General features: G+C 40.3%; 1 protein-coding gene across 1 annotated transcript; it reads left to right on the plus strand.

Annotated features, from left to right (window-relative positions):
* Positions 1 to 2,991: 2,991 nt before the first annotated feature.
* Positions 2,992 to 20,264, plus strand: OPN5 (opsin 5). The gene is given in 7 exon segments (XM_066545822.1): positions 2,992 to 3,134; positions 3,136 to 3,302; positions 9,506 to 9,625; positions 13,636 to 13,806; positions 16,224 to 16,558; positions 18,707 to 18,942; positions 20,201 to 20,264. Coding segments are annotated over 7 exon segments (1,236 nt in total).
* Positions 20,265 to 20,509: the final 245 nt, after the last annotated feature.

Consider the following 20,509-nt stretch of genomic DNA (forward strand, 5'->3'; position numbering starts at 1 on the left):
CTTATGCACTCTAAAAGTGAGATTGATTCTGGAATAAAGCTTTATTTTGGGGGCACTGTTAATTCCTGTCTAATCAGGATGATTAACATTTTTTAAAGCCAAAATCAAGTATTAACTCCCTGAATTATATGTCACTAACAATTTTTGTATCAATCAAGTTGAGTCGTTTTTATCTTCTTATATCTGAAACTTATTCTTAATTCACCAGAAATGATTTAAAATAATAAGAAAAGTTTGTGCACATACTTGGAAGTTAGACATTAATTGCCCTTTATTTTTGTTGAAAATTTTCAATAAATAATGTGTTTTCTCTGCTTAAAGCTGAGAGAAAGTGTTTCTTTTTCAGGAACTGGAGAGGATAGTTTTTCACAACATTAACATTTGCAAGCAGGTAAACAACTTATATCAAGTGAAGCAGCAAAATTTTCCATGTCTAGGTGGACCACAGAGGGCTTTCTCCTGTCCCAAGGCTGTGATTTGTCTGGCAAACCTGCACTTTGCTTTAAGGCAGATTAAAAAACCCAGTGTCTGCACTTCTGGCTGGGTTTAGCATACACAGAAGTTGAAATTTCCTATTTAAAGCTATTTTGTTTGTCCGCTTGGATGTAGCAAAATATTGTCCTTGTGAGCCACCTGATACTGACTGGAGTGGGAGATTCTGCTGTGGCTCAAAGGAGGAACATGCCCTTAAACACTCTGGTATTTGCATCAAACCCAAATTGTGCTGACAGGTCCCAGATGTGCTTTTCCATTTGCATCACTTCAGCCACCCACATGGTTCAAACGCTCCAGCCACAGAGGGACCCTGCAAGCTGGGGGACAGAAAAGCATCAGGATCCTTTTAAAGGCCAGGTGGAACCTGGATCAAGACCTGTGGCTTTGATAGGATGGACAGGATGATCCTGATTATTCCCCAGATTCATGCTTTAGTCCATCCTTTTGTACAAGACAAGGTCGTTTTAGACTGTCCAGGCTGTTGTACCAGAGTACCTGATCCAAATCTAAATGGTTGCTCTGCTGTCTGGAACAGTGAATTTTTGTTTAAAAAAAATTATTTTTAAATTAATCAACCTTTTTTTTTAATTAAAAAAACCCCAAAAGACAATCAGGCTGCTGAACTTTGAATACTTAACGATGCATGGAGCCGTATGCCTGGATGATTTTTGTTCTCTACTCTAGAGTAGCAGTGTGCCTTCATGGCTCAATCCCCTTCAAGTAAAATCTTTCTTTTTTCTTTTTTCCAAAGCTAGAAGGACAATAGGGAGAGAGTTGTGAGTGCTTCAGGTGTACATGGGTGTACCTGGCCACACAGGTCTGTTATTGACAAGACTGCCTGCCTTCAAGATGCAGAAGAGAGAGCAAATGGGTAAAATAAAGAAACAAGTTTTGTTTCTCATTTAGTCTCCCTCCAAGCAGGACTTTTGAGGGGAAAAATTTAGAACTTCACAGCTTTTCCCAGGTTCCACAGCAGAAGTTATAGAAGCCCTGAGTCAAGTGTTTAGTTCATGAGGGCCATTCCTGCCTTGGCCAGTACCAGCAAGAGGAATTGGGGTTTCTGAATGCCCTAAACAGCTCCTGGCTGGGTGGTTTCAAACATGGCAGAAATGTTTTTGTCTTATGCAGGAGTTCCTCACTTTACATCCCTTCCATTGTCCTGAGGGATGACTTTCATAGATGTTTGCCAGATTCCCCTTTTCCCCTTTATTAAATAAAGGCTTTTCCCCTTTATTAAATAAAGGGTTCCCTTTATTTATATGAACTTTTTTGACCTCAATAACCCATTTCCACACAAAAGAAAATGGAAAGAAAAGCCAACAAGCCTTCCTAGATGACTCTACTATTTAATGCTCCTGCTGCTTCACAATTCCAATGGCCAATTCTTGTTTATAACCGTGGCCATGACAAGTTATTTGCATTGGAACACAACACCTAAGGAACTCTGAGGAGAATTTATGGATGTAATTTTTCACTTAGCTGTAAAATTTGCAGAGCTGCCATCTGCAGATATAGTGCCCCTCAGGATACAAAGAAACTGCTGGGACTGTCTTGCAGATAATTCCCAGTCTCTTGGCATTGTGAGGAGCAGGTGTATAGACAAAGATAAGAAGCACAGCCCCAGCTTTCCTCCAGTCCTATCTCTGCTCATGAGAAGGAACAGATCAACCCCTGCCCCTCCTCTTCCCTTCATGAGGATGTTAAAGTCCCCAGTGAGGCTTCTCCTCCAGACTCTGGAGGAGTCTTTAATACCTCAGGAGACTGCTGGAATGGCTCCTGAGGTATTAAAGAGTCTTTTTTCCCAGCCCCACAACCAAAGAAGAAGTTGGGATTCCTCAGCTCTGGTTTTCAAGGTTGTTTATTCTCTCTTATCTAATACATTCTTTTTCTGATCTTTGGAGATCTGTCCAGCAGGTCGGGTTGAGGCACACTGACTGCCCCTGGGGCAGTGTTATCTTTTTATACTAAAAACTACATGTACTTTATTTGCAATAATTTTCCAATACCTATCACCTATGTTAGACAGTCTGTCTCTACTCTAAACCAATCCAAAAGTGTCACCATCACAGCAGAAGATGGAGGACAAGAAGAACAAGAAGAACAGAACACGCCCAGATCCCTCCATCTTGCCTCTTGAACCCCCATTCTAAATACCCAAAATTCCACTTTTTCACCCTGTGCTAAATTCACTATCATTCTATTCAAACCCTTGCGGCTTGTAAATCTTCACACAAAGTTGGTAATTTTTTCCATGGGCTAAGATTGAAGGCACAGGTGTCTTTGACTCTGTGCCAGGGTCTCTGAGCCCCCTGCCAGGGTCTCAAGTCCTCCAGGGCAGTCAGAGGAATGTCCTTGGTTCCAACACTCCAGACCCTTCACCATCCTCGTGGCCTCCTCTGGACACTCTCCAAGAGCTCAATGCCTTTTTCCTGTTGTGGTCCCATGTAAATTATTATGATCTTGGATAAAGTAAGTCATGACCCAAATCATGGCACAATGCTTTATGCAAGTTTGAATGGTATCCTGAAATGCCCTGAGAAGTGTCAGGGCAGAATTGAAAATGGGAAGATGGATCCTGTGTATGAACAAAAATATCTTCATATTTTCTAACAGCAAGTGTGATCTGTTGCAAACTCTGTTCTTTTGTTTTTCAGGCACTTCACTGGACATGAGTGGGATGGCATCAGATCCCAACAATTCTTCCCAGGAAGAATACATCCCACACAATCTCCAAAAGGAAGACCCCTTTGCATCAAAGCTCTCTAGAGAAGCTGACATCATAGCTGGCTTTTATTTGACAATAATTGGTAATGATTTTATATTTGGTCTTTGAAATATGACTGTGCTGCTGCATTCTTGCAGCTCTCAGAAAAGAGGCAGAAACTGCTGTTCATTAGATGTTAATTACACATTTTTTCATACTAGAAAGAAAAATCTAGGAGGGAGGAGGGATAATGTGTTAGAAATATGGTGTCAGCAGTTAATATCAACATATAATGCTGCTTCAGGTAGTCAAAAGTGACTAGCAGTAGATGTTTCAGCAAAAAGTGAAGAAATACTCATTGTTTTTAATAAGTGATAGGTTACTACTCAGCAGTTTAATTTGTCCTTGGGCAGAATAGGGTTTCCCTCATTATGCCATGTGGGTTTTATGGCTTGTTTTCACAGCCTGAACACCCTCAGATGTGTTCATGTGACCCTTGCTCAGCTCCTGGCATCATCTGTCCTCTGTTACACATCACATTGAGCAATATTTTCTGCCTAGCACCCTCCCCATCCTTTTGTGTTGGAGTCCTTTAAAAGGTTCAAAGTGACCTTGCAAGCAGAATAAATACAGTTATCTGTTGGCTAGTGCACACTCGTGATAGCCGATTTTAAAGTATTCATATACCAAGGAGTTATCATTCAGCTAGGAAAATGCTGGTTTCTATTTCTTCTAGGGATAAACGGGACATTATTCTTGATAATTTGCCTTCTTTACTTTGTGGAGAAGGGCAGAATCATGTCTTTTTGTATCCACATTTGCCTCAACACCTGAGGGAATGGCATGAAGCTGAGTAAGGGAGGTTTAGGTTGGATATCAGGGAAAGGTTCTTCACCCAAAGGGTGGTTGGGTGCTAGAACAGCTCCCCAGGGCAGTGGTCACAGCACCCAGCCTGACAGAACTCAAGAAATGTTTGGGCAAAGCTCTCAGGCACAGGGTGGGATTCTTGGAATTGTCCTCTGCAAGGTCAGGAGTTGGACTTTGATGATCCATGTGGGTCCTGTTCAACTCGGGCTATTCCATATTCTATTCTATTCTATTCTATTCTATTCTATTCTATTCTATTCTATTCTATTCTATTCTATTCTATTCTCTTCTCTTCTCTTCTATGCTATTCTATTCTAGTGTAGTCTAGTCTAGTCTAGTCTATGCTATCCCATTCCATTCTTCTTTATATATTTTAAGTTCCTTTATGCTTTATAGTCTTACTTCATGCAGTTTCTCACAGCTCAACAGCAATTTTTTCACTAAAATTGATCTGAGGACAGAACTGTTCTACTAAAAACCTGGGCTCCAGGTGTCAGGTGCCTGAAGACAAGGCTGAACACAGGATGTACAGTGATTAATTGACATTTATTTCAGTTTTGATTCATTGTCTTGTTCAATGTGTTGTGCACAAAATACCAAGATCTGTCAGTCAGTCCTACCTTTGTGTTTCTCATTCACTGCTTTACAACCCCCCCTTCTACTCTGTCTTACTGCTTTTCTTCTGACTGATCTAATTAATGTAATGTTTTCCATAGTGGAGGTAGCAGAGTTTTTATTATTATTTTTCTTCTATTTATGTTTCCATTTATTTCTCATTTCTCTTCTGCTTATGTCTTTATTGAAAAAAGAATTCAGAGCAGCAGAGGTGACAGGTGAAGCTGTATCTTGGTGCTGTTCTTGGTGTTCATGCACTGGTTTGTAGGTATTCTCACTTTTCACACATATAGTTTTTCTATTGCTCTGCAGACAAAAGTTTTCACTGAACTGTAGAAAACAACCCCCTTTTGGTGGTTTTTTTTTCACTTGGTTAAGTAAACTTAGCTTTAATCCCAAGAAATATGTCTGATGGATGAATCTTCTTAATATACACTCTGTTGCCTTGTTATATTCACTGTATTTAGTGTCGATTTATCCTGTTCCAAAAATTACCCCTGTCAGGTGTGAAACATCTTGAAAAACACAGGCATAATCAAATTAAGGCAAGGAACAAGAATCAAAAAGTTCCAGTGAAAAGCCAAAAGCCAACCATAAAGGCTCAGAGCAATTTTCTGAGCAATGTGAGGAAACTGAAATTATAATTTTAAAAGATCTCATAGTAATTTTGATGTTGGACTTGTGAACTCGTATCCAGTGGCCTGGGTCGGGGTAGCTCTGCTGTTCCTGTATGTTTCTGTACACATAATATCCCACATTTAGCTCTAAACTAACTTAATTTTTGAAGTGTGTGTTTTGAAATGCATTTTACTTGGTTAATTGCTTTGCCCTTGTGTGCATAACAAGGTTCACTAGTGGCTTTATTAGAGCTAATTATGGTCTTCCTATATCCATATAAGTGCCGTATTTGCATATTCCTTGGATCTGTAGAATAAAGATATAAGGAAAAAAATTCTTCCCTGGAAGAATGGTTGAGCAGAGGAATGGGCTGCCCAGGGAATGGTGAAATCTTTAGCCCTGGAAATGTTCAGAAAATGAGTGGAGGTGTCACTTTGTGGTATGGTTTGGTGGGCATGGTGGTGTTCAGTCAAAAGTTGGACTTGATCGTCTTGAAGGTCTTTTCCAACCTAAATGATTTTATGATTCCACGTCTGTGTTTTTTTATTATGACTTGTGATTCAGGCTAAACTTGTCACAGTTTTCCACTGAACTGCATTCCCTGCTCCTTTGCAAGAAATTGTGGCCCCTCCTGAGGATGGCCTGTGGGGACATCCTGACAGCAGGGACAGGGAAGCAGGAGGTGGGAAGCCAGGACTGTTTTTGTGCATCTTTTTGCACTTGAGCAGTGGAAGGTATAAGTGAGTTTAAAAAAGGAGAAGAAGCTGAATAGTGAGTGAACAAGGCTGGATCTTATCCTGCAGAGGTTTTAGGGTCAGACTGAGTGTACAGCTGAAGTATTCCAGTTTGAAATAGAAAAATAATTGGTTTTTTGTCTTTGAAGAAAATCTGGAGTCTTGAATAGTCTGAGAAATTCTATGTGAGTGCATGATCCTTTGTCCTGAGTAGTAATTTCCATGTGTAGCTTTCTAATTGTCAAGAAAAAAAAATCAGACTATGCACATGGTTATGAGAATCCAATTATTTTGTCTTTATCACTTCTCCCACCAGCTTTTTCATCACTGCCTTGATTGATTCACTGTACAGCCAGGCAGGGTGACAAACTACTGAGGAGGGACCTGCTGGCTGCCAGCTCCTCTGAAACCCCTTGGCAAGTCACTATTGATTTACAAACTGGTGTGCACACTTCCTCTGTTATGAAACAGCTTAATTGAAAACAAAATCCTGAAGCTTTTTTTTTTTTTTCTTTTTTAAATTTTATTTTCTCTAATGGTTTAGTGCCATTGTCAGGTTGGAGAAGTGGAAGTTTATTTCTCCAGCTGGCTGCTTGTAAACACTTTCCCCTCTCGCTGCAGGTTGTGTGTCTCAGCCTGGCTCTGTCTGTGCAGGTGTCACTTTTTTAGTTATCACATCCTTGGCTCTTGGTTTGTATATATGTAATGGTGCCATGTTGCCATGGACAGTTCTCCCGGAAAAGAGCCTATTTTTAATATCTGAGAAGTCTTTTTTCCCTGTTTCCAACCTACCAGAGCTGGGAGTCTGCTCCAGCAAGGGCTTCAGCTGACTGCTGGAAAGTCATTTCATAGCAGGAGAAATGGAGCATTAGATGCCTCACCTACAGAGATTATAGAATTTTGATCAAGGAGATAAAAAAGGTTCAGATAAGCAATTTTCAGATGCAGGCATAGACAAAAGGCAACAAATGATCAATGGACCCTTTCCAGCCATGGGATTAGCAGGTCAGTGGGTTGGGCTCTGTAAAACATTGATATTAATAATGAGCAGTGGTTTCAGAGCAGCTTGGCAACTTCAGAGCTACTTGGCTGATAGAGATGTCTCTCTAGACTGCCAGTCAGTTGAAAAAGATTCAGGAAAATGTCAAATGCTTTCAAAAGGTATTTCAAACTAGATGCTGGCACTCTAGTTATCCTAAATATCACTGGAGAGGAAAATGGCATTAAGAGAGAAAAGGATTAAAATATATGAAAAATGCTCACAGCATTGAGATTCATTCACTCAGCTGTGAGGAAGAAAATGACTCATATGAATACCTCCATCTGCTTATAATTCATATTAAATTTGCAGAGCCATAAGAGTAGGTTGTTCTTAGAATTTGATCCACACAGGGTAAATAAAATCTGATAAGAAAACCTAAGATCAATAATAAGCCACTTTCTGTTCTTCTGTTTATTTTGTAAAATAATACAGAAAACAATGCTGTCAATATAAAAATAAAAAGTTTGCAATGTGTCGCATTTAATACAAAAAAATTCAAAATCAAAGTGTTTTTCTCCTGAGTTTGGTAAACTTTTGGTTCCTCAGTCACTCATATTTCTTGATAAATAATTTGGTTTTAGCATCTGGGAACCATTTCTCTCTCTGTCTCATGGATGGTCCCAGGTTGGGTTTGTTGATTTTGTGGGGACAAGGCAGCTTTGCAAGGGGATTGTGCCATTGATGGACCAGAGTAAATAACAAAATACCCATTTAAATACTGGATTATTTGTTACTGAATTGCCAAATTAATCACTAAATGATTAAATACCCATTTAATTACTGAACTTAATTTGCTGAGGTCTGGCCTGCCAGAAGACTCAGGTGAAAATGATGTGGTATTCAGAGGTACAACATTTGGAGAGGGCAGCAGTGCTGGGGGCCTGGAGGGTGCTGGGGCCCTCTGGAAACAGAGATTGCCCCAGCAGAGCCCCTTGTACAAGGCAGCACAAAGGGTGACTTCGGTGCCTCATCAACAGAGGAAAGCTGTTGATGACTTTTGTCGTTGACTTTTGTTTGTTGATGACTTTTTTTGTTCATGACTTTTTTTGGAGTAGTGTGAGGAGTTGGCCTCAGCAGGTAGCCAAGCACTCAGGACAAGCCTCAGAGTGGGACAGGGAGGAAACAAGCAGAGAAAAATCAGTGGAGATGAAGAGAGGTGGGGATAAAGACAGGAAGATCCATTCCCAGTTATGCAGTGGGCAAACAGGCTCCTTGAGGGGAATAAATTCAGAATCATGGAATCACAGAATGGTTTGGGTTGGATGTACCTTAAATATCATCTCATTCCAACTTTCATCATGTGGTTCCAACCCCCAAAGCTTAATGTTTATTTACTGGTTTAGGTAGTGAGAAACAAAGGTGTCAAACCTAAAATACTTACGGCAATCACTCTTCCTCACCCTTTAAATCTAAAATACTTATGGAAAATGCCTTTCCTCACTCTTTCCTGGGCTGAACTTCTCTCCAACATTTCCCTCAGTGCTGTTGTAGGTCCCTTTTTTGAGGCAATGGCAGCACAGGAATTCTTTGTTCTTCATTCTTTTCTTCTGCACTTCTCTCCTTCTGACATGTCTCCCCTGATCTGGTGTGAGGCTCAGTGGGCCATGGTCCCTTTGGGATTTTCACCTTCTGGCTCCACGAGAAGGATGTTCTGTGCTGTCCTGTGTTTCCACAGCAAAACTCTCCCTCTGACCTTAAACTCTTTCAAACATGAATTAGTGAAGACACATTTTCTTTAAGGGAACTGGAAACCCTACGATTTTCTGTACTGGTGTGATTAATTCCATGGCAGATGTACACTTGCAGAGCTGTGAGTCATTGGGTGATGATATGGAGAAAAATATATCAGCCAATATGAGAAGGATACCATGCACTGAATTCCACCTGGAAGTTAAAATCAGATTAATCAGATTTATTTTATAATTTTTCTTTCTTATGATAGAAATAAATTTTAATGTAAGATTTAAGATTTGATATTAATATATTAACTGGAAGTGTATCCCTTAACATCTGATTGGTGTATTTAATAAAGTTGAGATTGGTCAGATTCTGGTTCCTGTGATTACAGAGAGCTGAATTTCATTCTTGGCTGTATAAACCTTTGAGAGAGAATTGTGCTGGTCAGGGCAGAGGGATTCTGGGGTTTCTGTTGTGAGCATTCAGTCTGTGTCTGGGCAGGCTCAGCTGGTGAAAGCAATGCCCTCCTGCAGAGGGGAAACAGCATTTGCTTTTGGGGAAATGTGTCTGCAGTCCAGGTCTCTGTGAGCTGCATAGTGACAATGGGGGGATCACGTTTCAGGGTAAAATGCCCAGCCATAGGGACCACAGGTTCAGGCTGAAAATGTCAGGGAATTTCACAAGGAAGATGGAGTATTGCTGGTTTTGAGGATGATTCTAATTTGAATGTTATTCTATTTTCCATTATTACAGGGATACTTTCAACTCTGGGAAATGGGTATGTTATTTTTATGTCCTCAAAGAGAAAAAAGAAGCTGAGACCTGCTGAGATAATGACTGTTAATTTAGCAGTGTGTGATCTGGGCATTTCAGGTAATTTCATGTTTTTGTTTTCCCTCATTTTTACCATCTCACCATTCTGCCTGGCAGCAACAAGATACATTCCTCTGCAAGTCATGGGAGCATCAAATGCCTTTTGCTACAGATATTTCTGCTCTATTTTTTGCATGTAAATAATAAGGGAGGACGAAAAACAACATTCCTGAACAACTTGATGGGAAGAAATGAACAGTACAGAGGAAAAATTAGGGTTGATTTTATCAAACACACAGAGCTCCTGTTCACCCCAGCACTGGGCAGGTCTCCAAAGGCAGCTGCCATGTGCACCCTGGCACAATAACCACAAAATATCTCAGAATTACAGGTGCAGAAAATGATGGTTTTTTGTCATAGGGTGAATAGAATGGATCTAAATGCCTCAAAAATACAAGTTTAGCCAAATAATTGGAAAATGCCAGTGGCCATCAGCCCATCAAAGCTAATAGTTTTTTCTCTAGGGGCCATCCTCCTTTGTCTCTGGATCAAACATTTGTGTCAATCTCTTGAGTATGAGCCAACTGGGAGGATTTTTATTTCAATCCCACAGTCTGGATGTCCTGGCATTGGAGGAGGTCTGGATGTCCTGGCATTGGAGGAGGGAGCTTTGGAGAGGTTTATCCAGATTTGCAGAGATGCTTGTTTTGGCTCTTGACATGAGACTGATTCAGCTGCTCACAGAGAAATGCCTGGATGTCCTTTAGAAAAGGATATTTTGGATGGCAGACAATCCAATGGGTATCAGGACTCAGCTGACCATGGGATCTTCCCAGTGCCATATAAATGGAATTATATTCCCATGCTTGCAGGGTCATCTGTCCCCTGTGTGTTGTATGAACTGAGACCTCTGCCCTCAGCTCCAGCACACCTTTTCCTACCCTTGTCTCTGCCAGATGCTTTTGCCCTCATCTAAACTCCAAAAGTATCACTAAACAATATACAATTATGTCTCCCAGCCTCCCCTGATGCTTTTTTTGAACTCTCACAGCACAAGACCAAAGATCTGCTCATCTCTGCAGATTCCAGTGGTTTTGGTCAGTAAACATGGATTTTTGAAGGAAATATCAATTCAGTAGAAGAAAGATGTTAGTATAAATATCACTGCTACCATACAGAAAAATCCCAATTACTTCTTTGGCATTTGTGTCATGGACACACTGCTTCCATCTCTCAACCCTTAGAAGTTAAGGGTTGGCTTTCTCCTCCTCTGTGATATTACCATTTTCTTTGTGTTTTAAGAATCTGTATTGTAAGACTCATATTAGTCACTCCAATGAGAAGGAGTGTTTCAGGAGAATTCCCACAGCTTTATATTCTGAATGTTGCCCAGTGAATATGTGTCTGCCCCATCCCTGGAAGTTTCCAAGGCCAGGGTGGATGGGGCTTGGAGCTACCTGGGACAATGGAAGGGGGTGGAATGAGATGGTCTTCCAAGATCTCTTCCAACCCAAAATATCCTGTGATTCTATGATTAGATGCATTTTAACAGGTATCTCCTAACCATAAACTGTGTCCCAACCACTCAAACTACAGCTTGTTTGGGACCCCTCTTAGTGTGAGGGCTGGAGGTGTCTCTGTTATGGCCTGTCACCAGTGCACCACTTGGTCACCTTGCTTTCTTCCATGGGGATCTCATCTCAATCTATCTGGGGTTTACATTTTGGAATTAAAAATAGTGATTCCCAGAGCCATGCTTGGTTTTCTCTGTTCTCTATTTTTTCTTTAAATTTATTTATTTATTAATGGAAGGTGCTAAGTTGAGAAATGTGACGGGTTCTGTCTGCTGGACAAACGGAAGATAGAATTTTTTTCCATGAAATCTCCGTATTTCACACACTTGTCTTAACAACTTTTTGAAGAGTTCTGCTTCCTGCAGATTTCCACAGGGTGGCACCAGCCCCTTGTTCAAAGCTGCATCAGACTGATTTTGCACTGGCATCGTGCTCGGGGCTGCTGAAGAGAAATTTGATTTGGTGCAAAGAAATGTGTCAGCCTTTAAAGCTGTCAGTCACTTATATGCCTAAAGTTGCTGACTTGATTGTTAACCCATAACCTAGATCTTGCCATATTTAATGTTTTTCCTGAAACCTTAATCACCGAGATCAGCTTTTGCTTGAAAAACTAAAAGTGCATTTATTCTGCTTGGAGGAAAGCACATCATGCATTGATCTGAGCACATCCTGCAGGTCCAGGCAGAACTTTCCTTACAGGCTTAGGCTAATCCAAAAATACCTTTTTTAAAAATGCATCTGATTTTGAAGGGTTTGCAATCCTGATGGTTTTGGCATAGAAGATGGAGCAAAGGTACTTTTCTGCAAGATTCGGTTTTGGAAGAAATGCGTTAATTTTCTGTTAAGAATGAAAAGAGAATGCATGGTTTTACATCAGTTCAATGTGAAATGGAATGTTTCTAGGAAAAAGATCAACAAAATAGAGATTTTTGTCTTGGTTTCTATGAATAGGTTACCTTGTGGGAAATACAGTTTGCAAGATCATTTTTGCCATCTCCATAAACCAATTCTCTGAGCTTCTATGACATTACAGACTCTGGTTCAGCCAGGGAAACCAGCCCAGGAAAGCTGAGGTGTTTTCAAATCCTTGAGGTGGTCTGGCTGCTCCTATGCAGGAGGGAATGCAGTCACAGGGATGTGGATTCAATATTTAATGTTGTTTGAATATTGCAGTTGGAATGTTCAGGCCTGGGAGCATTTAAGATCAGGCTGGTATATAAAACCAAAGTGCTTGAAAACAGATTTCCCTAGATTATAAATTTTTGAGTTTTCTGTTCCATTAAAGTTGATTTATTTTCTTTGCCTAATTAAGACCAAGAAAAAGGTAATAATTGGGACAAAAAAAGGGAGATTTCCAACTATATAATTAAAATTTTCAAACTTTCTCTTTGTCACAATGCTTACAAAGAATATGAAAAATTTAAACTTGCTTTAAGGTGAGAATGGAATATCATTTGACCAAACTTCACTTCTTCCATAATGCAGCACTCACCTTTTACCTGTGGAAGAATGAGATGAAGTGCCACTAAGAGAAAGCCTCAAAAATAGTTAGTCATTTCCCATCTCTTTGGGGAAGCTCAGAATGTTTTGATATCTGTGTGCTCTGGCTTGCTGGGAGGCATTGAAGTAATGTGTGGTGTGCAGAGGAGCTGAAACCACTTCTGCAGCTCAAGTGTCCATGTCTTTCCTTCCCACCTAACACTTCACCTCACTGTGTATCCTACTGCTGGGCCTTGACAGGTTTGAAAAAGTCCTTTTTGAAGGCAAATTTCTTAATCTTGTGCTTGAAGACACCCAATTGGCTACAGGGGTGTAGACTAAGTAGATCTGTGCTTGTTTCAAGCTCTGACTCAAACCTATCCTGGTATTGGCCTGTGGACCTAACACATACTCTGAAGGTTTCATAATGAGAAGAGCCTGCCCATGATTGGTTCCAGAGTGTTGGTTTACCTCTGGTTCCTGTAGTTTATAGAAAAGCAAAAGCACCTCTTTCCAGCCCTTCTGCAGGCTTGGCTCTCATCCTACCTCATCCCTGGTGCCATGGGATCCAGCCACAGCTGTCTGAGGCTCAGTCCTGTGCATGGAGTGCTCACAAGCCATGGAATCACAGAATGCTTTGGGTTGGAAGAGACCTTAAAGACCATCTCATTCCAACCCCTGCCATGGGCAGGGACACCTTCCAGTGCACCAGGTTGCTCCAAGCCTCATCCCACCTGGCCTTGAACTTCCAGAGATGGAACATACACAGCTTCTCTGGGCAACCCATGACAGTGACTCACCACCCTCACAGTAAAGATTTTCTTCCTAATATCCCACCTAAATTTACTCTCCAGCCTAAAGTCATCACCTACTCTACCTGAAGCCCTTTCTCCATATTTCAGAGCACTTTTATGGGTGTTAGTTTTTGCAAGGGAGAGGGTTTGCCTTTCTGATAAAAGGAGATTTTCTCAGGGATGTGGTTTATCAGTGAGCTGACATTCTCTCCTCCTTTTGAAGTTGTAGGCAAACCCTTCAGCATCATCTCCTTCTTTTCCCACCGCTGGATGTTTGGGTGGATGGGCTGCCGCTGGTATGGGTGGGCTGGTTTCTTCTTCGGCTGTGGGAGCCTCATCACCATGACAGCTGTCAGCCTGGACAGGTACCTGAAAATCTGCCACTTGTCCTATGGTAAGACAAATATGTGTCTATATGTGGATGACTGTGTTATCTGTGACTGTGGAAAAGCTGTATTAAGTGCCATAGTTTACTACACTGAAATAATAATTAGGTTCTTCATAATACTTTTCTTAAATATAGAGGGGAGTACACAGAGGAGAGAAACATATTTGCATGATGCAAGAAATCCCAGTTAAATTCATTTTGCTGGACATAACACCCTCACTGTTGTCCTTCTGCTGTCTTCCTAAGCCATGAGTTTTTGTAATCCCTTATAGATAAATCACTTTATGTCTATCAAGGCCTATCTGCATTAACAGATGCAAGTAATGTGCATATTGCAGGGTCTTATGGACCAAAACATAAAAATATTCCTTATTAAATGCCCAAATTCCTCTGTGGTGTGTGGCAAGCTATTTAACGCACCTAAGAGATTTGGAAAGGCAATAAGTCATAATGTGAAATAGTCTCTCAAATATGAAAATGGAACCTGAGAGGATGAAATTAATTTAGCAGTGTAAGGTGTTACTACCATATCCATCAGTATCTTGTACCTCTGGAATATGATGTATTATATGCTTAATTCTTTACAGATAAATGATATTGTCACAGTATAGACAAGATGTTCCTCTTGCATTGTAAGGGACTAAATTCACATCCAAATACAGGGAATGCTCAAGGTGACTTTGCAGGTAATAAACACCTTGCCCATGTGACTTGAGGGACACCACAGATTTCTTTATGATGACATGAAATATCGATCATGTTAAGCTGTAAGGAAGGTTGGCAGATAGGAAGTGTAAATAAGCCAGTCTGTGCAAGCAGATAAAAGCTGTGGTACTGTGCTAAGATGTGCTATCACAGACCCCTGTGTGTCCATACTTTTACCCTAAGTGGGAGTTCAGGGGGGGTCTCCTTAGCTGGGTGTTAGATACACCAATAATATTAAGCAGGATTTCAGTTTTTTCTATTGAAGGATTTCTATTTTTTCTATTATCAAAATAATTCAGTGGCAACCCAAATCACAGACAATTTTTCACAGACTTGGAGAGCTGAAGTGAATATTTCATGGCTGGCTGCATTTGTGCCACCAGCTGTGGTCATCTTAGTTCATGGGAGAGAAAACTCTTCAAAAGCCTTATTCTCAAGGGCTCTGATCACAGTGGTCTATACAAAATGATGGAGAGCAATAAACAAACATGTTTATCATGCTCAGTCTAGGTGGTTTAAAAAATGTTTCTCTTTTAATAGTTGTGCTATTGTTGCTTTGTTTTTCTACTCCTGAACACAACAAAGCACCTTTCTGTCTCTCAGCCATCATATATGAATACATCATTTGTCAGGCAATGTTCATTTTCCTTCCAGTGATCCTGACATGTAAAATCAGCTGGAAAGAGACACATCCAAATTAAAGGTGTTTCTTTGCTTTGGTTTTATTTTAAATCACTCTGAAACCCTGAAGAAATCTCCTTAATGTTAGTGTGAAGTGAGTGAAAAATCTCCTGTGAGTCAGAAACTACAAACGAGTTGGGGGTTCCAAGATGGAAGGAGATGTTATGTTGTATGCTATGTTACACCATATTGCAAGTTTCTGCAAAAATGAAAGATTTAAATTTGTTAGTCCTATCTGAGTCCTACATGTTGAACATGTAGATGGTGATGAAAATCGTGCAAACTGAAACTTTTTCTAGATGAATTAGAGCTGTATGCAAGATGAGCAGAGAGACAAGGTTCTGATCTCCAGGAATTCTATTTGCATTTAAAAAGGCAAGGACACATGAAAACACATATTACAGATACTTCTGACAGGATACACATGGTGATTTTCTGTACTGGAAAAGAATGAGAAAGTAAAATTAATTCTTAGATATCTTATTTCCACTGTAAAGCCTTGCCTTTCAGTCACAGAGTTTGAGCTTTAGTCAGGTAACATAGGAGACAAAGAACAGGAAAAAACCTAAGTTACATTAAAGAATTGAAATTACTGGACAAGATTTCCCTGACTGTTACTGAGCTGGTTGTTTGGATTTCTTTAGTTTGGACTCTTCTCAGTTGTAATTCATCACAAATTAAAGCAAAGGTCTGAAATAAGGGTGGGTGGAGCCTTCCATGTGAGTGTGCCTTTGTCTTCATGAGGCACAAGGTGAGCTCAAGGTCACTATGGACCTGGAAAGAGCCAAGATGAACATGACAGAGTTGTTGTCAAACAATCAAAAAACCTCATATTTCACAGAATCATAGAATGGTTTGTGTTGGAAGGGACTTCAAAGGCCGTCCAGTTCCAAAGGCCCCACAGGGACATCTTCCAGGAGAGCAGATTGCTCACAGCCACATCCAGCCTGGCCTTGAACCCTTCCACATGACACAACAAATCCCATGGTGCCAAACACATCTGGACATGAACTTGTAACTCTTCAATTTTCCTCCAGGTACCTGGCTTAAGAGACACCATGCATTTATCTGCCTGGCAATAATCTGGGCCTATGCTACGTTCTGGGCTACAGTGCCTTTTGCTGGGGTGGGGAACTATGCCCCCGAGCCCTTTGGGACCTCCTGCACTCTGGACTGGTGGCTGGCACAGGCTTCAGTGGCTGGACAGGTTTTTGTTCTGAGCATCCTTTTCTTCTGCCTCCTGTTCCCAACTGCAGTGATTGTGTTTTCCTACGTCAAAATAATTTTAAAAGTCAAATCATCCACCAAAGAAGTTGCTCACTACGATACCAGGATTCAGAACAGCCACATACTTGAAATGAAGCTGACCAAGGTAGGTAGGAACATTTTCCTCAGTTTGCTGTGTTGGGTCATAGAAGCAGATTTGGAGACGAAACCACAATGCTCTGAAGGTGTTTTTTTGTAGCTTTCTCCTCTGTTACTGTCAAGATGAGGAAAAAACTTGTGGGAACATAATTCAGTGATTAGGGCACTTGAGTCCCTGAGACCATGACCTACTCTGAAGCTCTGCCACAGCTTTCCCCTATGCCCTTGAAAGTCATATAATCTCCCTGTGTCCCTGCTCCCCACCATAAAACATCCTTTGCTTTCAGAAACTGTTGTAAACAGTAATTTAAGGTGACTGATGTGCATTATAGGAACTATAACAGAAAACAGATAGAGAGCAGATTATTGTAGCAGGGAAATAAAACTTTCAGGCAGTTTACTTTCCTCTGTTAATGAAGATATAAACCAAAATTGGTCCTGTGACACTGCAATTGTTTTTATGCAAATAATTTATCAGTTAGACTCAGCCATGAATTGCTGATAAAAATGCACTGAATTACTAAAATTAATTTTCCATCTCAGACCATATCCTGTTTTCCCTTTCTGATTGAATCTATTTTCTGTTTGGCAGTGGTGACAGCCATGATACTTACTGGTTATTGTGCCAGGAAATCTCTCAAAATAAAGGCTTGTATTGAAGAAAATCAGATTCCTTAGCTGTAGAATATTCACCAGCCTCTGTAAGACATGCCAAGAGCGAGACAAGCAGCAAGTTTTGCTTGGCTGAACAAATTTTATTACAACTTTTCTGAGTTGAACTGAGAATTACATAACATGTAGCAGTAAGGGACATTATGTCTAAACATAACTGAAAATCTCAGCTACGTACCTGCCCAGCCAGTGCTGCCAGTACAACTGGTACAACTTCACTTGCCTTTCAAAAGGATGCTTCAAATTGTTATGTTTTTTGGTGGTTATTCAGCAAATTTCCTTTGAAGAGCAATGGAAACTTTTGATTTGAGGCTGCAGGTTTGGTTTTTTTTTTTTGCATATTGGAAGGATCATGTAAAAATTCAATGTTATCTGAATTGCAACACCAGTAATTTTCCCTCCTGTCTTGGATCTACACTGGAGAACATATTGTTGGGGTAAATATAAATATGGAAAATTCATTTCCCTTATAAGCCATTTGACTCCAGAGCACAATTCATAACAAACAGGCTGTGTTTGAGATCCTTGGCTCACCTGCACTGTTCCTTCAGTGACAGACAACAAAAAGAACAGGCTACAGGAAAGGCTATGCAATGTCCAAACCCCTTGTGCCTTCTGGTGATTTTTTTTTTTTTTATATTCTAATCCTGCTAATCGCCTTATTCCAAATGAGTGCTGATGTGCTGCTGCCAGTGTGGGTGCAGCACTAATCTGTCAATGGCAGCAGTATAAAGGCAGATGTTTTTCAGGATGTATGATGGCATGGCATCATTTGAAGTGATATCAGGCTGTGACCGAGTGCAGACAGGCTGGTTCAGGTAAAGTATACAAATCACAGATTTTGGCCCCAAACAGTTTTTCTTTGGTATTTATACTAAACTTTCTTATGGTTACATTTTGTTACATTATAAGGAGGTCACTTACTAATTTGCCATTTATCAGAACTAAAATATTTAACAAAAATTTGTGTTTTAAAATACTTACATATTCTAATGGAGTGAAAACCCATGATTTGGGTTAGGAGGAATAAATCTAGACATTTTACTAGCATTCTCACTCTCAGATAAATTCCCAATTTTCAAAAGATCTTTTTTCAAGAACCTTCATGCTCTGCTAATCTCCTAAAAAGGAGATTCTGTGTTTTGAAAAGAGTCCCCTCTTTAAATAATTTGAATTCAATACCAAACTATTATTATTTTCTGAAATCTCATTTGGTTTCCTCATATTTAGCCAGACTTTACTGCATTTTTAAATATCTGATAGCAGACTCATTAACTGCTCTGTGTCAGGCAAAAGAAACACAGGCACGAGATAAAGAGGCAGATTTTGTTCATAATGTAAATTTATATGAAAAAGCAAGTTATCATTTTTCGTTTCCATTGAGTGGAATGTAACTCCCTTGCACTCTGCCTAGCTCTGTGCTGCTCTGCCAGTGTCTGGCTGTTCTGGATAAACCCTGCTGTCTCTTTTCTGCTCTCACAAGGTGGCAATGTTGATCTGCGCAGGGTTCCTCATTGCCTGGATCCCTTACGCCGTGGTCTCCGTCTGGTCAGCCTTTGGACGGCCAGACTCGGTCCCCATCCAGTTCTCAGTGATCCCAACACTGCTGGCAAAGTCAGCAGCCATGTACAACCCCATCATTTACCAGGTCATTGATTGCAAGTTTGCCTGCTGCCGGCCGGGAGGGCTGAAGGCCAAGAGCTCTTTGAAGAAATCAAGGTAATTTCTTCTATGGCGAATGGGATACCTTTGAGAGAACCATGTTCCAAAAAGTTTCAAAATAAGATCCTACAAGAATCACAGCTCATTGAATCTTACTTCTTGTGTTTGACCATGACCATTTTGATTTGGGATTTTTCTTGCCATGAGAATTTGTAAAGTGACTGTAGGTGTATAAGGAGAAGAAAGAATACAGTCCTTACTTTTAGATCCAGCTGCAACTCCATTGATACAGTTTGGAAAAAAAGTCCTATTGGTTTAATGGGTTTTGGATCAATCCTCTCTTCCTAATCCTTTTCTTTCACATCATCATATGAGTTTCCTCCAGAAGGTGTTAATGACCTCTACTGCCAGTGAAGCAAATGGAAGAGAATTGTGTTAATTCCTTCCACAATTAACCTGTTAATACTATACATTTCAGCCACAGAATCAATAGGGAGAGACAGTAGTTCTTCAGTGACCCTCCAGGTACCATTCATACCAAAAAACCCACCTCAAACCAGACAAATCAAAGTGTAATTATCTCATAAGAAAGTCTCAATTGTTTTAACTTACGACCCTCAGGCAAAGTTTGTGCTGCACACCTGTGGAATTCCTGAAAACACTAATTATGCACTTAGGGGAAAAGTATAGTTCTGTATTATGCCAGACAAGTGCCTTACTTTTGTGTTTGAACAAGGAGATAACAATGGATGTTAATCTGACAGTGTAGACTATCACAAACATCATAGCACACATAAGTGACTGTGAAACAATAGAATTCCAGTAATTTACTCCAAAGGTCTAAAACATATGTGCCTTGATAGAAACATGAAGGACGATTTTATCATTCATATTATTCCCCAACAGTTCCAGCATTTTTGGTGCGTTGCGCAGTGAGCTCAGTCAGTCTTGAGCTTCCACAGCTTCTTGTAGCAGATCATTCCATAATCTTGCACTGAGATTTATTTCATCTGCAGAACATACAGAGTTTATATATGTTGTAAATGTCTGAGGTGTTGAATTTATAGTTTGCCAAAATCCCTTCTGCAGTGTTAGTCAAATGGGACACATATTCAAAGAGTCTTCTGTGGATTTTTGGTAGCTGGATTTGTGTTTAATATCTGAAGGTCTTACCCAATCTCTCAAGCTGAATGCAAGCTGGCTTCTCTAGGCCTGTGCAGTGAAAAAATGATCTGGAGGAATCAGTTCCCAGAAGTAAGAACTTAATTTCCACCTCGGTGTGACAAAATGACCATTGTACCCTCTCTGCCCACAGGACTTACACAATATCTGCACACAGGGACTCCACAGCCATGAATGAAACCCAGCTGGAAGCTTGAGGGCTCATCTCACCTACAGCAAATGAAAACCTGGTGACAAACAACCCTACTGGCTCAAGTTCCTCTTTCTGTAAATGAATTAAAACATGGTGACAGGTTTATTTTACTCCCTATTCCTGTGTACAATGTACAGTTCTTTTCATCCTGACCAAAATAGTGCATTAGAATTGAGCAAATATTCTAAGTACTGAAAGGAAGAAGAAACAGAGAAAATTTGTGTTTATTAAAAATTTTCCTTCACTTGA

This window comes from Molothrus aeneus, chromosome 3 (assembly GCF_037042795.1).
Source record: "Molothrus aeneus isolate 106 chromosome 3, BPBGC_Maene_1.0, whole genome shotgun sequence".
NCBI lineage: Eukaryota > Metazoa > Chordata > Aves > Passeriformes > Icteridae > Molothrus > Molothrus aeneus.